Source organism: Lycium ferocissimum, chromosome 6 (assembly GCF_029784015.1).
Source record: "Lycium ferocissimum isolate CSIRO_LF1 chromosome 6, AGI_CSIRO_Lferr_CH_V1, whole genome shotgun sequence".
NCBI classification, from domain to species: Eukaryota; Viridiplantae; Streptophyta; class Magnoliopsida; order Solanales; family Solanaceae; genus Lycium; species Lycium ferocissimum.
Window position 1 is genome coordinate 14,884,182 of NC_081347.1, and position 11,606 is coordinate 14,895,787.

Sequence of the window (11,606 nt, forward strand, 5' to 3'; positions counted from 1 at the left end):
CACAAGAAGGAAAAGTAAAAGAAAAGGTGGTAAATTGAAGGATAATCGCATAGACCTTCCCTCAACAACAACAACGACAACAACATAGCCAGTGTAGTTTCACAAGTGAGATCGGAGGGTGAGATGAAATACATTACCCCTACCTTTGTGGGGTAGGGAGGTTATTCCCGATAGACCCTCGAGCTCAAGAAAACGGTTTTCAGAACTGTAGACCTCCCTCAAATTTATGCATATGGCACTTGGCCTTGAGATAAATGAATCTAAAAAAACTCTCCTAATTTTCTGTAACAAAAAGTTCATTTCTTTCACGAGTAGACTAAATTTTGTATGAAGACTATAATTTTACAACACACTAACAATATTCAGTCATCATGATCGACCTATCAATAAACTATACAAAACACAAGTCCAGTTTTAACAAAAATTGCAGGCTGCTAGACTGAAGAATGTGTCCGGCCATGGACTTCAATTTTAGAATGCAGACTTGAGCCCTCTGGAAGCCCCAATGGTGCATTTTCACATGAACAATTATCAACATTGAATAGCTCCCACTCTTTGATACCACATTTATCCAATGCAGATACCAACCTTTCTTTTTCCCTCTCAGCTGGATATTGACCATCTGGGCTGACAAGAACTGCCCCAGTATATGATTGCCCTGCCACTCTTGCAGCTCCATGATAGTGGAACAGACCCCAGCTCAAATCATCAGTAACATCTACAATTGTCCAGAACTCATTCGAAACAACTCCATTATCTAATACACTAAAATGAAATGTTCCAGGAACTTTTCCTCTTTTCACTCTATACTTTCGCCTTCTCCAGACTAAGTCCCCTTCAAGCGTCCTTACCTGGAAAACTGGTTCATACCAGAACGATCCTTTAGCTTTTCCCCGATAGAATAATTGGTACTGGCATGGAAATTGATCATAAGCTGGATTCTGCCCTGCTACAACACGCCAACTCCATTCCAATGTCCCTAACCAACCCACAAAAAGATCCTCAGCGATTTCAGTAGACAGTTTCTCCCTTCGAAACTCTAACATTGGAGACACACAAGGTTTTTCAGGGATCTTTGCGTCGAGTTCAAGACAGTTATTCTTCTGCAGTACACAGAGAGAGAACTCTTCCAGGTATTTGCTCTCATATGAAGCAATACATCGATAATTGCATACTTGATCTACAGGGCTACAGTTGTTCAAGCATTGAAGTGCCTTCCTACAGTTAGGATCCAGTAGACAATTCAATATCTGAGGCCCGCAATTTGTCACCATACAGTTTAACGTGGAGAATCCTTTGGCTCTAAGGTTCTTCAGTGTTGAAACCGGTGTTATATAAGCATTAATTATAACTAATAAGCAGAACCGAATATCATCAGAATTATGCCTTTCCCAAGACTCAGACACTGTTCGGGCTATCTCCAATGATTCGTTCAGTTTCTTAGATTGAGAGAATGGCAGTAAACTGCTAAATATATCTCCCCTCTTTTCAGTTTCAACAAAACTTCCACCCAGCTTGTTTTTTAGTGCCAAAGAGGAATCAAAGCATATGATGTTTGGGACACTGGGGCTGTTCGTCTGTATCCAGTTGACTGCTCCTTCTTTTCTGACAGCAACCACCACCAAAATATCAGCACGATCCAGCTCATTTCTAACGTGGTCAGTTTCATCTTTAGATTTGACAAAGTCATCAGAAAAGACAATCATTTCAAACTCTTCATCAACCCATTTCAGTCTCTCTGCCTTGCATTTATAAAAGGAAACAAAGTACAATATCATCAACAAAGTACAACCGCATATGTATATTCTCATAACTGTAAAGGGCAGCAATTTTCTTCACAAGCTATTTCTACTGTAATTTATACTAATGTATCTGCATAATGGCGTACATAGAGAAGGCAGAGAGTTGTTAGAGTAGCGCTGGGGGAATACTACAATGAGCAGGAGTCTCTTTCATACTAAAAAAAGTCTCTAATAGAAAGTATACGAGGCCAGACAATTTTCATAAGTGATTGGTCATCAAGTTTTTCCACAACATAAAAGTTTTTTGAGAAAAAAAATGCACCTTTTACACAATATAAAAGCTGTTGATGCACATTACATATTTCTTCCCTTTTCATCTACATAATTGCTTTTCGCTTTCTTTTTCTCTGGTAACTAGAATGTTTCCATTTTCCAGATTATCTAGTTATACTGAAAATCTCATAAATTCCACTTCCTTTAAGTAGCGGAACCAGCAGCAGATATTGCTCATTATCAAATTTACAGGATGATGTAGCACTAAAACAGAACTTTCAGCAGTCTATCAACTAGTAATATGAACAGATATTTTGTCCGTTTGTTTAGTTTCTTGTTTCTTTTTTACGCAAAAAACCTACTTCAAATTGTGAAAGCTGTATGGAATTTATTTGAAACTCCATCATTATCCCTAAGCACAGAGTCTTTCTTTGGTTGGCTATACAAGTTCTTAACCAAGATAGAATGTTGGGAATGGGGTTCAATTGTGAAGAGCCTGCTTGCTGTCTATGTGACTCTGATATTCTTGAGACTGCTCATCATTTATTTGTAGAATGTGAGTGGTATATTGCTCTTTGGAATGAATTCAATTTATGGTCTGCACTTGGCTTGCAACAAAAGCACTGCTGAAACTGGGAAGAAAGCATTGGAAGAAGGCCAGGAAGCAGATAATGATGGTTGGTTTGGGAGCTTGAATATATCACATTTGGATAGCTAGGAATTGGAAATTGTATAGGAGTGATACTGTGGATAGACACACTATTTACAGCAAATTCAGTTAGAAATTAGGGAAAGGATTAATCTGTTTAGAAGTTCCAGAAGAGCTAGGAATTGTGCAGTTTTGACATCGAGATTATGTAATTAGTCTGAGTTTTCCTGAGGCCTCATCTCTGATAAAGAATGGGGTGCTCTTTAGGTGAATTCTTTTGGTTGTTATGGTAATATTTCACAGTTATTGCGCAAAAAAAAAAAAAAAAAAAAAAAAGGGTGAAAGCCTCCTCTTTACATTCCAATAATAATATTGGAAAGAATAGAAGTGAAAAACACCCTTGTTCTAACTGTCAGAAACCAGGTTGCCACAATGTGGTATGGACAATATTACTCAACAGAGTTCAGGGATCAAAGAAATAATCAGAAAATACTACCCCAAGAAATTTGAATAGCACTGCCTCAATTTCAAGATGGCAAACTCAGGAAAATCATTCTTTCCTATGAACCCAAACTTATTTCCAATAATTGACAGCCCGGTATCAATCCCTAACAGAAAATGCATTCTAAGAAAGACTAAATCAAGATGAGCTAAATCATCTCATATTCCTTGTTGAAAGTGCCTTGAAACACATGAAACTAACAATAATTACACAAAAGAAAAACTAAAGGCACTAACTTTTTACAAATAATCTCAAGAACCAGATTGAAGATTTTAAGTTAAATTATATGGGATATCAAAACATAGCCACTACTATGTATTACTCCTTCTGTGCTCAATTTATGTGACACTCATCCCTTCCTTCTGTGCCCAATTTATTTGACACTCATCCCTTTTTAGTCCCTTTTTAGTCCATTCTAAAAATACTGACGTCCTTCTATATTAGTACTTCCTCCGTCTCAATTTATGTGGCACACTTTCCTTCTAGTCTGTCCAAAAGAATATCGCTTTCTATAATTAAAAACAACCTAATTTTAAAATTCCCCTTTTAACCTTAATGAAATAATTTATAACCACACAAATATCTAAATTTTATTTTAGATCACAAATTTCAAAGGTCTTGTTTTTTTTTTTTGAACTTTGTGCCTAGTCAAACAGTGTCACATAAATTGGGACACAAGGAGTAATAGTTAACTTTAAACTTCCAATTTTTCCTCCCTGAAACAATTTACGGCCACAAAAATTTCTACTCCCTCTGTCCAATTTTATGTGATACACTTTCCTTTTTAGTCTGTCCCAAAAAAAATAAAAAAATATAGAGACTGTTTAACTTAAAACTTATCCTTTTACCTTAATGAAATGATTTACATCCACACAAATATCTATAACTTATTTTAAACCACAAGTTTCAAGAGTTTTCTTTCATTCTTAAACTCCATAAACTCCATGTCTAGTCAAACTATATCACATAAATTGGGACAGAGGGAGTATGTTATATTTTAGACCATAACTTTCAAAGGTATTCTTTTTTCTAATAAAACACCTTCACATAAATTGGAACAGAAGTAGTAATACATACATTTAGAGTCTAAGAAAGTAATTGGAGTTGGAAAATACTCACAGTGTGAAGCATAACATCAAGCCAAGGAGCAGACTTAAGAGGACTAACACTAGCTTCTCCAACAATACTCACTATTCTCACTTCACCACCTCTCTTTTTCTCTGCTTCCTTCATATCCACATGAGCACCTACAATTCTTCTTCTACCTGTAGTAATACCTCTGACTTTCCTGCAAGAAAATATGGACCCTTTCATTTTCTTGCAGTGTTGAATAAAAGGATTTGGAAGAAGTCCGGCGATATTGGAACTCCGGTTAACCGGAAAAGTTGCCGGAGAATTGGTGGAAGAGGATGGTGCAACGTTTACTATCATGGTTCGTTATGTTGGTTGACAAAAAATGTGGTGAATGGGTTGGGTATTTATAGTTTCTACTGTTCAAGAACTGTACTCCCTCCGTCCCAATTTATTTCACGCTTTTCGAGATCAAAATTGTTCTTTAATTTTTTCACATTTCTTTTAAATATTTTAAATTATTAATTATGATCACTTATAACATTTTTTACTTAATTTTCAAATATGTAAATTTTATTTCGAAATATTTAAAGATTCTATGTTTAAATACATGATCAAATTTAAGAAGTTTGACTCTCGAAAAGTAAAATGTGTCAAATAAATTGAGACAGGGGGAGTATAGTTCTTTGGAAGTACCTGGATTTATCCAAAAAAAAAAGAAAAGAAAGAAAATTGAGATAATGGTTAAAAAATGCACCTGAAGTATCTTTTTTTGCGAGTTTATCAAGGGTTTGTGTTTGAACTATCACCAACTATTTATTAAAATCTCCAAAATTAATGAGCCAACTGTCATGTAGGTGAAATTTTATGGGTAAATAAAGTTGTCATGTGCTTTTGACGATTGTATTCAGATACTTGATCTAATCGGCTTCCGAGTGCGTTTGGTAAATGGATAGGATATTTTTATGCTTAGTTGGTGAGTGAAAAATATTACTCCCTCTTTGAACTGGAGGGAGTACTTTCTACATCCCATTTTTACTTTTAGTTTAGCTCAAAAAAGTTTATCCTAAAATAAATTATTGTTTTGCGAGTTCAAAGTTAAAGTTGACAATTGTTTTTATAGTTTATATTATATTTTCAAAAATATTCAGCTTTTCAGGAATTGTATGGTTGTTTGGAAGTCCCTAGACTCATCCAAAGAAAATTCTACAAAATGTGTTTGGATGTTGTTTGGCAAGTTTCACGAGGTCCGTGCTAAGTTGGGGCCCATCAAAATATAAAAATAGATATTTTAATTAAAAAAATATAATTTAAATTAGTAATAATTAAATTTCAAATAAATTTATTTTCAATATATAAAAGCAAAACTTTCATTTCACTCCTTTTAATATTTTAACTTTCATTTTGATGAAATTATTTACTTCAAATTAGATGCGGAGTCAGAATTTGAAGTTTATGAGTTCTCAATTCTGATTTTTGAAGTTATTTAGTTTTAAATTAATAATCTGTACATATTTGATGAACTTTTAAGACAAATACAGAATTTGAACCAAAGCGTTATCGAATCCAACCATACCCGTAGCCGACATTCTAACTCCGCCTTGATTCAAACTTATTATGTGTTTAAAAGATTAATTATAGTTACCTAAACAAAATATTTTAAAGGTAATCTGATTTTGACTGATAACACTGTTTCCATTTTCAACACTATATGACATTATTTAATAATTTTTAAAACTATCTGAACATCATTTTAGGAAAAACCTTTTTAAACACATATGAGTCCATTAAAGTATAAACATAAAGCAAAAGAAATGCCTACATGTAAGTAAAAGAATTTTCAGAAATTCTCAAATTTCAAAATACAAATATAAAGTAAAAGAAATGTGTGCAAGTAAAAATCTATAATAAGCAATAAATGAAAAATGAGAAAACGAGAGAGCAACAAGAAGCAAGAATCAAACGAAATTATTATGTTTTAGGTTAATAGATAAGATCAATAGAAGGAAGTAATAGGAAAAATAAAGTGCAGCGGATGAGACTGTTCCTCCCTTAATCAAGGGTTTCGGGTTGGAGCCTGGGGTATGGGAAAATTCTTGATGGGAGTGCTTCCCCCGAATAGGCCCGAAATGACACGAATCCGGATTAATCGGGCTCCAATGCGGATACCGAACACAGGATAGGAAACAAAAAAAATACGGTAGGAGGTTCAACAACTTTTCAAAAGTAGACCATAAGATCAAGAAATAAATTGACTTTAAAAAATAAGATCAAGACCTAAAGTAATTAATTGAAAAGTTTGACATTTTATTGGAAACTATTGTGAGGACTACAAAAGCCCTTTGTTTGTCTCTTATATATAATAGTAATGTTTAGTTCGTGAGTGAAAAGTATTAATCTCTCTAGCTTAATTTATGTGATACTTTATGATTTTTTTCTTTGATGACAATTTTTTTGGGATAATTTCAGATACCTCCCTTGAGGTTTCGGCCTATAACACTCACCTCTCTTGTGATTCTAAATATTACGTAGACCTCCCTTCTTTCGTATTTAATGTAACAAAACTATATTATATAGACAAGTTTGCCCTCATATTTTAATTCTATTTTTTCTTCAACTTTGTGTAGCATAATTCGCTTAGTTATTTTAATTTTCTTCATTGGGTTCGTATATTTAAGTCACATGTGTCACTCAATTTGTTTAAATCATATTCATACATAAACAAATGAAGAAGAAAGATATTAAAAAGTTATTTTTAACTCACTTTATGCTTGCCTATTTTTTCTTTCTTTGATTAACAATGAAGGGTTAAGCCCTTTTAAACCTTAGCTCACAGAACATTAAAGCAAAAAATAATTACCATTGATGCCGTTGGTGTTCAATCTGCTTGCCTTCTTCGATGCCGAACTCAAATCGCTGGAGCTTAAGCTTCCCCCCCCCCCCCCCCCTCTCTTCCCTTTTTTGTATGTTATATTTTATATTGTTTATTTTAATTCATTTTGTAAGATTCAAAAGTTTATTTGAAGAAATTGAACGAAGATAATAGAAAGTCAGAAAATAGTTTTGCTATTTTAAAAATAATGTAAAGTATAATGGGTAACTAATTTGCTTAATTGCTTTTCAGATTGGATTATAGCTATATGGTTTTGTTATGGATTAATAAAATAGAAGAAAAAATAGAATTAAAATATGAGGGGCAAACTTGTCTATTTTAAATTATAATACAATTTTGTTACATTAATTACGAAAGAAGGGAGGTCTACGTAATATTTAGAATCGCAAAGGAGGTGAGCGTTATAGGCCGAAACCTCAAAGGAGGTCTCTGAAATTATCCCAATTTTTTTTTTTATATGTTTTTTAAAATTTTAAATTGTAAATTAATTCCTCCGTTGGTTTTTACCTTTTTATTTTATTTTAAAATAAATGGTGTTTCACATAATCAAGAAAACATTTATGATTTTCTTCCAATTTTACTCTTATTTAAATAAACGGAGTTTTACATAGCCAAGAAACTACTAAAGAGGTACTCCCTGTTACACTTCGTAGTTTTGTACGTTGAAATTCGTTAGCTGTTGGTTTTCCTAATCGTGGAAACTGGAGTTATCTTCTAGGATATATGAGATTACATGTTCCTATCTTATGGTTATCGCGGGGGGCGGGGGGGGGGGGGGGGGGGGAGAAAAAGCCATGGAAAGATTTGAGAACAAGCGAATTAAGGAAATTAAGTTTGTCGGAACTTTGGGAAAACTTGGCAAAATTTTGGACAGGATTTTGGTCCAAATTGAGAGAGGTATATATCCTAGAATATGAGGAGTTTTGGTGTGTTTTCTCTATCCAAATTGAAGTTCATTGAGTCTAGTTTCCAACGCAACAAACTGTTCGTTAATGTGACAACGGAGTAAAACGTTATGGGTGTTTCAAGATAGACTGCTCGGGCAGAACATTTTGACAGATCAGTTTGACGACCGTAGAAATTTTTGCGGCCCGTCAAATGGTATTTTCCGTCGTAAAACAGTCACAGTGAGCCATGTTTGGCTGGGTAGTTTGACGGAGCATTTTGACGGACCGTAGGAATTTTGACGGTCCGTCAAAGTGGGCGTAGGATTGCCCGACGGGATTTTAAGTTACGCTTTATATATTTCATTTCATATCATTTGGACTCATTATTTCCCCAAAACAGATCCTTGAGCTCTCCAAAACCCTCTCTCTAGGTCTATAAACAAATCCAAGCCAAAATCCAAGAAAATCTAAAAGAATTAAGAGGTTTAAGTGCTAATAAGCTTGCTAGGGTTTGTGGAACTCAAGATCTCTTATGGTGTTGATGTTGGAGGCTTCACTTTAGTGGAGTAAGTTGATCCAAGACTTGTTCTTGAGTGATTAAGGTAAGATTTCACATCTTTTCATATGGTTAAGGTTGTTTGATTGTTATACCACGTGGGTAAAGGAAGAAAAGTGGAGATAGAGTTCAAGTATGAACTTGGAGATATTATGAGCTATAGGTTAACTTGAATTGTAATTCTTGGCATGTTAGGAGTATAATCTTGTTGTGGATGCTATAGATGATGTTGAGGAAGTATTGTATGTACGCATATATGGTGTTGTGTTGTAGCCATTGTTATGAATGATCATTAAAAGGAGTTTTGGGGATTGGATGATGCTTAACTTGAATGAAACCTCTTGATTGTGGTATTGTTGATGATGTCATTGTTGATTGGGAGTTGTTTTGGAATTTGGTAAAAGTAGATGAAATAGGGGAAATGCTGCCCAATTTTTGCTAGCTTACGAATTATACTCGTTTGAACTTAAGGGTGTCTTTGAAGCCTAACCTTGGTATGAACCCTCTTAAATGTAGATTTCTCAGGCTTTGGAGGTGAACGTTAAGTAGTAAAGAAGACATAAAGGTATGTAAGGCTAACCCTTCTTTCTTAAGGTATGATTCCATTGTTGTATACCCGTATGTGAAATCCATAATGTCTTCCATGATGACTCCATTTCTAGAAGTGCTAAAGCTCATAAGTCTTGATACTATCATGATACCATTGGTCCCATTCTACAATAGTTGACCCTCTAAGGAAAGATTTAGTGATGATGATGATGTTGATGACAATTAAGTATTTCTATGGGTATATGTATATGTATGACTACTTTGTGACACCGAGCTTATATGGCCGGGTATGATACCTATTGCGTGCGCACCACTGCAGTTGGGTACGGATAACACTGAGCCTTGGTAGGGCCAGGTATGTACAACACCGAGCCTTGTCATGGTCGGGTATGTGAAACACCGAACCTCTATGGTCGGGTACGGTACTACTATATGTATATAAGTGTATGTAATGGAAGGTTCCATTTGAAAAAGGCAAGTGAATATGATGAAAGCCGCTAGAGGTATAGATGGCTCTATCGTCCCATGACTTTTTTTTCTTATTTTATCGTTCATGCTCCTATTAGGTTATTGATTATGCCTTACATATTCAGTACATTATCTGTAGTCCTTTTGTTTGTGGACGCTGCGTCATGCCCGCAGGTGGACAGAGAAATAGACTTGATCCTTAGGCTGCTTGTTCAGAGACTGCTTAGAGAAGCTCCACTTGATTTGGAGCTGCAGCCGTTGGTACAATTCTTTTGTGTATATATGGGCATGGCGGGGGCCCTATCACATGCATATGATGTTACACACTCATTCAGAGGCTCGTAGGACAGTTGTGTACAGTTAGATGTCTTGTAGCCTTGTCGGCTTGTATTTTGTATATCATTTTGTCAAAGCGTCGTCGGCTTGTATATGTGTATGGGCATGTTTGTTGATGTTGATATACAAATGCTTTAGCCCAATGAAAATGGTATTACTGATGCGTAGAGATTGTTAGCAGGCCATGTGGCTCACCTAGATATGATTGTGAAAGTATGATGAGCGGTGCTCGGTGGGTTAGCTCCGGGTTCCCGTCATGGCCCTCCGGTTGGGTCGTGACAAAAGTGGTATCGGAAGCCGGTTCCATCCTAGGGTGTGTACGAGCTGATGTCCGGTAGAGTCTTGTCTATGGGTGTGTTGCGCGCGCTTATAAACGAGGAGGCTGCCGGGCATTTTTAGGAATGAATGACCTTCTTTCTTCAGATGGTGCAATAACAGACTGTGTATATAAGGATTCTCTTTCCTTAATCGTGTGCTATATATTTTAGAAATGCCTGTAAAGAAGAAAGCTACAACACCCAAAAGGGCAAGACAGTGACAGAAAGGCGGGTTGAAAGAGCACCGCCAACGAATATAGAGGAAGGAGAGTCCCAGAATGAGGTTTAGTCTCAGTTCTCTCACTCGTTGCCTATTTCTGAGAAGCATAAGGGAGTCTCAGCCCCAACTCCAGCACCCCCAGCTCCTTCACCAAAGGTTTCGAGCCAAGAGATGAAAGAGGCCATTCATTTGCTGATTCAGCTATTCGCCGCTCAGGCCCGACGTGAGTATGGGTCATGGTGATAGGGTTGTGAGTGCTAGAGTCTATGATTTTAATAACTTGAATCCTCCGGAATTCTTCGAGTTAAAACCGAATGAGGACCCTCAAAGCTTTATTGATGGAATGTTGAGGACACTTCGGTTAATGCATGTTTCTATATCAATCAAAATGGAGTTAGCATCATATGTATCATACACGTCGCCGCGGTTCATCAGTATACGGCTCGGGTTGTCTTCAGGAGCCAAAGGCACCTCCTGCATTTAGTAAGAATTTGTCGATGCTTTCTTCACATTACTTTCCCACAGAGGTCTTGGCTGCCAGAAAGCCCACAAGTTTCGAATCTTATAAGAAGACGCGTCTTGCAGCATAGTCTCCGTTCACCTCGTCAGGTATGCTCCGGCCCACGGTAAGAGATAATGGGTGATCGAGCGCACCGGGATTTGCGAGTGGCTTAGTATTGGCCTTGATGGATAAAAGAGCTGACCGCGTCCTTTCGTATCAACATGGATATCTTCGCATTCAAGCCCATGCCCAAAATTCGTATGGAAAGCGAACAACCGCAAAGAAAGCGAAATGGTGAGTCACGAGGTTGAGGTCAAAGAAAAGGACCCGGGTCCGACCATGAAGCTTGTATAGTGTTACAATAGCTTTTTTCTAGTATCGGCCATTCTATGACCACCCCCCTTTACATTTTCGGGGGCCCGAGGTTTTATGACCATTCACTCCGGCCGGCCCAGTTTTTATTTTTTGTTCTCATTACGAGGCGACTCGGTCGGGAAGGGGGCCCCCCATGCCCGATGTTCTCGGCGGGAAGTCACATCGGGGGGTTTTGTCGATTAGGTCGATGTTTTTTAGAGCGGCCGGGCCAAAGGCCCATACCGGGGACCCCCCCTCGACGGGGGGGGTGGGTCCGGGGCCCCTTT

The 11,606-nt window shown here is 36.8% G+C and overlaps 2 protein-coding genes across 2 annotated transcripts in view; one reads left to right on the forward strand and one right to left on the reverse strand.

Annotated features, from left to right (window-relative positions):
* Positions 1–278: 278 nt before the first annotated feature.
* Positions 279–4,637, reverse strand: LOC132059398 (violaxanthin de-epoxidase, chloroplastic). Its single transcript, XM_059452004.1, has 2 exons — positions 4,286–4,637; positions 279–1,742 (listed from the first exon to the last, which is right to left on the reverse strand). The coding sequence occupies exons 1-2, from the start codon at positions 4,595–4,597 to the stop codon at positions 435–437; spliced, it is 1,620 nt and encodes a 539-aa protein (XP_059307987.1). The 5' UTR covers positions 4,598–4,637; the 3' UTR covers positions 279–434.
* A 3,487-nt stretch (positions 4,638–8,124) lies between these two features.
* The window catches only part of LOC132059401 (RNA cytidine acetyltransferase 1-like), a 90,927-nt gene continuing 87,445 nt past the window's right edge, over positions 8,125–11,606 (forward strand). Inside the window, exon 1 of the mRNA XM_059452010.1 lies at positions 8,125–8,128. The gene's annotated coding sequence lies outside the window, so the exon portion shown is untranslated. The remainder of the gene's footprint in view (positions 8,129–11,606) is intronic.

Coding starts and splice junctions, on each gene's coding strand:
- LOC132059398 (XM_059452004.1), bottom strand. CDS start 4,597: ATGATAGTAAACGTTGCACCATCCTCTTCCACCAATTCTCCGGCAACT. Junction 1,743..4,285: donor TTGATGTTATGCTTCACACT/GTGAGTATTTTC, acceptor TATAAATGCAAG/GCAGAGAGACTGAAATGGGT.